General features: G+C 42.2%; 1 protein-coding gene across 1 annotated transcript in view; it reads right to left on the bottom strand.

Moving 5' to 3' along the window:
- Nucleotides 1-915: 915 nt before the first annotated feature.
- The window catches only part of LOC115367858 (E3 ubiquitin-protein ligase TRIM39-like), a 4,582-nt gene continuing 2,136 nt past the window's right edge, over nt 916-3,361 (bottom strand). The window contains exons 2-3 of the mRNA XM_030063818.1: nt 3,081-3,165; nt 916-1,582 (exon numbers count right to left, since the gene is read on the bottom strand). Of these exons, the coding sequence (XP_029919678.1) occupies nt 1,046-1,582; nt 3,081-3,165 (622 nt within the window). The 3' untranslated portion in view covers nt 916-1,045. The remainder of the gene's footprint in view (nt 1,583-3,080; nt 3,166-3,361) is intronic.

The raw sequence follows: 3,361 nt of genomic DNA, 5'->3' as shown, positions 1-3,361 counted from the left end.
GTGTATATATATATATATATATATACACACACACACACACACACACACACACACACATATATATATATATATATATATATGTATATGTATATATATACACTACTCACAAAAAGTTAGGGATATTCGGCTTTCGGGTGAAATTTCAGGATGAACCTAAAATGCATTATTACCTTTACAGGTGAACTTAATGTGACCTTCTGTAAACTTTTGAATGCACATGTCCAACTGTTCAATGTTTCAGTACTTTTTGCACAAGTTGCTCAGCAGTACCTCGCCATTGCGAGGCTTCAAACAGGATGTTCTCAGACCGAAGTGGCCACTGAGCTTAGAGTGTCACAGAGTGTCATCAGCAGGTTGCAACAGAGATACAGAGAGACTGGAAGAGTCACAGAAAGGCATAGAAGTGGACGTCCTTTGGCCACATCCCACACTGATGACCGCTTCATTGTGAACAGTGCCAAAAGCATCAATTTGAAATATGTGTTGTGAGTATTTTGTACTAATTTCATAGTGCATGATTGTGCATTTTCATGAAAGGAACAAATAAAAAATGAATGAATGAATGAATGAATGAATGAAGCTGTTGAATCATAAACTACAAACTTCTGTTTTTGTGTTTTGATGAAGAGTTGAGCTGAGGCTCCGTGTTGTAATAACCTCTGCAGTCTGTCAGGATCTGGTGGAGTTTCACTGATTTAACTACAAAGAGAACGAGGAAACTAAGAACCCCCCCAAAAAAAGAATCAATTAAATTTAACACTTCAGAAGTTGAAAAAACATGAAAAGTGACATTTTACCTGCAGTTAAAAATATAGTGAAAAAATATCACTCTGGTTAAATGTAATATTTTTAAGTGATGACATCACAGATTACAGAGTAAATATCAAATTGCCCAGGAAATAAAAATTACTTCTGATGTTTATGTAATGAATTCCTTAAATGAGAGAATTACCGTTTTACCCTAAAAACAGATGGCTTGCAATACAGCATGACATCTTCATCATCATCATCTTCATCAGAACTAAAACCATCAGCAGCAGCATCTCTACCTGTGCTGTTCCACTGTTACAGAGACCTTCCATGGCAAAATCTTCAGAGGCACTTCATCTCCAGTATCAAACACTGGAAACAGCTTCTCAGTGAAAGTGTGTGTGAAGGTGTGTATGTGTGTGTTAGTATCAGGATCAGAGAAGGTCAGCTGTCCTCTGTTCCAGTCCAGATGAACTCTGATCCTCTGGAGCTTCTTCTGAACTGGGAGAACGGCATCTTCATCTGTTTCAGAGACGACTACATAATTACCCAGAGTGAGAACTACTGTCCATAATCCAGACTGTGAATCTTTCCTCTTCTGGTTAGACTCTTCTAACACACCCAGGACCCAGTCTGGATTGTCTCCAACCTCAACATCCCAGCTGTGAGTCCCTGAACTGAAGCCCTCAGATCCCAGGACACCCCCAATCCTCTCTGGGTTGTCAGGAAGTTTCTGTCCCTGTCCTCGTCTCACGCTGGTCAGATCTTCAGACAGGACGAGTGTTGGACCAGCGGTGTTGGGGTCCAGAACCACAGGAGTGTAGGAGACCACCTCCTTCATCTTGTCCCAGATGGTGAAGCTCAGGTTGCCCAGGTGTTTGGCCTCGTCTATCAGAGCTCCTGAGAGCAGCTGTGGATCCTCCAGCAGGGGCGCTGGACTCTCCTCATGACAGGACCACAGGATCTTTAAAGATGTCACAGCAGACAGGACAGCAGAGATCCTCCTCTAATCTGGAAGCCATTTTGTCTCTGAAGGAAGATAAAAACTCACCAGTCAGGCAGTTCAAACAGGAAGTCAGACATTGTACCACTTCCTGCTCTGGAAAGTTCCCTCAAAGTTACTTTCACTTTGAGTATTTGAGCTCCTCTACTCAGTGTTTTGGGCAGCAGCAGGTTAAAGTGGTATTCCAGTATTCCAGTGTTCCCAGTATTCCTCCTGTAGTTCCTCCCTCAGTGGAAGTTGTGGGTTTGTTCTGAAGGTGAATCTTGTTGTCCGTCTCTTGGTGTGTGTGTGTGTGTGTGTGTGTGTGTGTGTGTGTGTGTGTTTGTTTTCTCAGTGGGTGAATGACAGCCTGTTTCCTGGTTTGTTGAGTTCAGTCAGAGTGGGTGGAGCTTTGTCAGACCAGCTGCTCAGCTTTGCTTTGTGGGTATTGTAGTCTAGTGTGTGATATTGGGTTACTGACTGAGTGATAGAAGATCCTGGGTTCGATTCCCACCCAAGGTCCTTTCTGTGTGGAGTTTGCATGTTCTCCCCGTGTCTGCGTGGGTTTCCTCCGGGCACTCCGGTTTCCTCCCACCGTCCAAAGACATGCAGGTTAGGTGGATTGGAGAAGCTAAATTGCCCCTAGGTGTGACTGTGTGTGTGAATGTCAGTGTTTGTCTGTCTGCCCTGCGATGGACTGGCGACCTGTCCAGGGTGTCTCACTGCCTTCGCCCTATGAGCACTGGGATAGGCTCCAGCACCCCCCCGTGACCCTAGTGAGGATAAGCGGTTTATAAGATGAATGAATGAATGAATGAATGAATGAGTGATTGATTGGTTGATTGATGGACAGATGGATGGATCAGTCAGCAGATCACAGATGTATATAATTTCACAGATATTGATACATTAAATGATGAACAAGATGGAACAATGGTAATGAGAGTTATTCTTTTTCTTTTGGTTTCATAAGTTTTGTTTGTTCAGTGGGCTGTTGGTTCAGCTTTCACACACCAGGTTTTAGGCTGCAACAACATCTTGTCGTTGGAATTATTTATGATGCCACTCTGACAACCAATGAAGAACAAGACAAAAATGTCTTTACATTGTATTGTCATGCATTTAATAAGAACTGTACAGGCAGAGACACACAGGAATGAAATGCTCCACAAGGTGCAACGAACAGAAAATTTCACTCTTTCTTTACAGAGCGATCAGATCACTTCCCAATCCCTTATCTATCTGCTTTGCCAGTCCACAAACTAAAGTTAAACACAACATAGGTCATGAATTACTAAAGATTACAAGTAAGAAAACATCATATATAATTACATGTATTAACTGTTACACCTTCACTATCTTGAGTGCTGTGCAGCTGAAGGAGATCAATTACAAACAAAACCCTCAAAGCCAGCGCCACACCAGCGAAGCTTCTGAAAGAGATGAAGTGGTGGAGGATTTCCATGAGGACATGGAGGATATAGAGGCCTGGTCAGCTTTAAATCTATTAACCTAGCCTACATCATTTTATTTTGTTTAAGCATATCTATTAACAATATTCAGTTATGGGTATTCACAAGAACACAGGGTTGAGCATTATTTGTTATGGATATCTGTCAACATGAATGA

Source organism: Myripristis murdjan, chromosome 11 (genome assembly GCF_902150065.1).
Source record: "Myripristis murdjan chromosome 11, fMyrMur1.1, whole genome shotgun sequence".
Lineage (NCBI taxonomy): Eukaryota > Metazoa > Chordata > Actinopteri > Holocentriformes > Holocentridae > Myripristis > Myripristis murdjan.
Note: the sequence above shows the minus strand (reverse complement) of the source record. Positions and strands in the feature narration are given on the sequence as shown.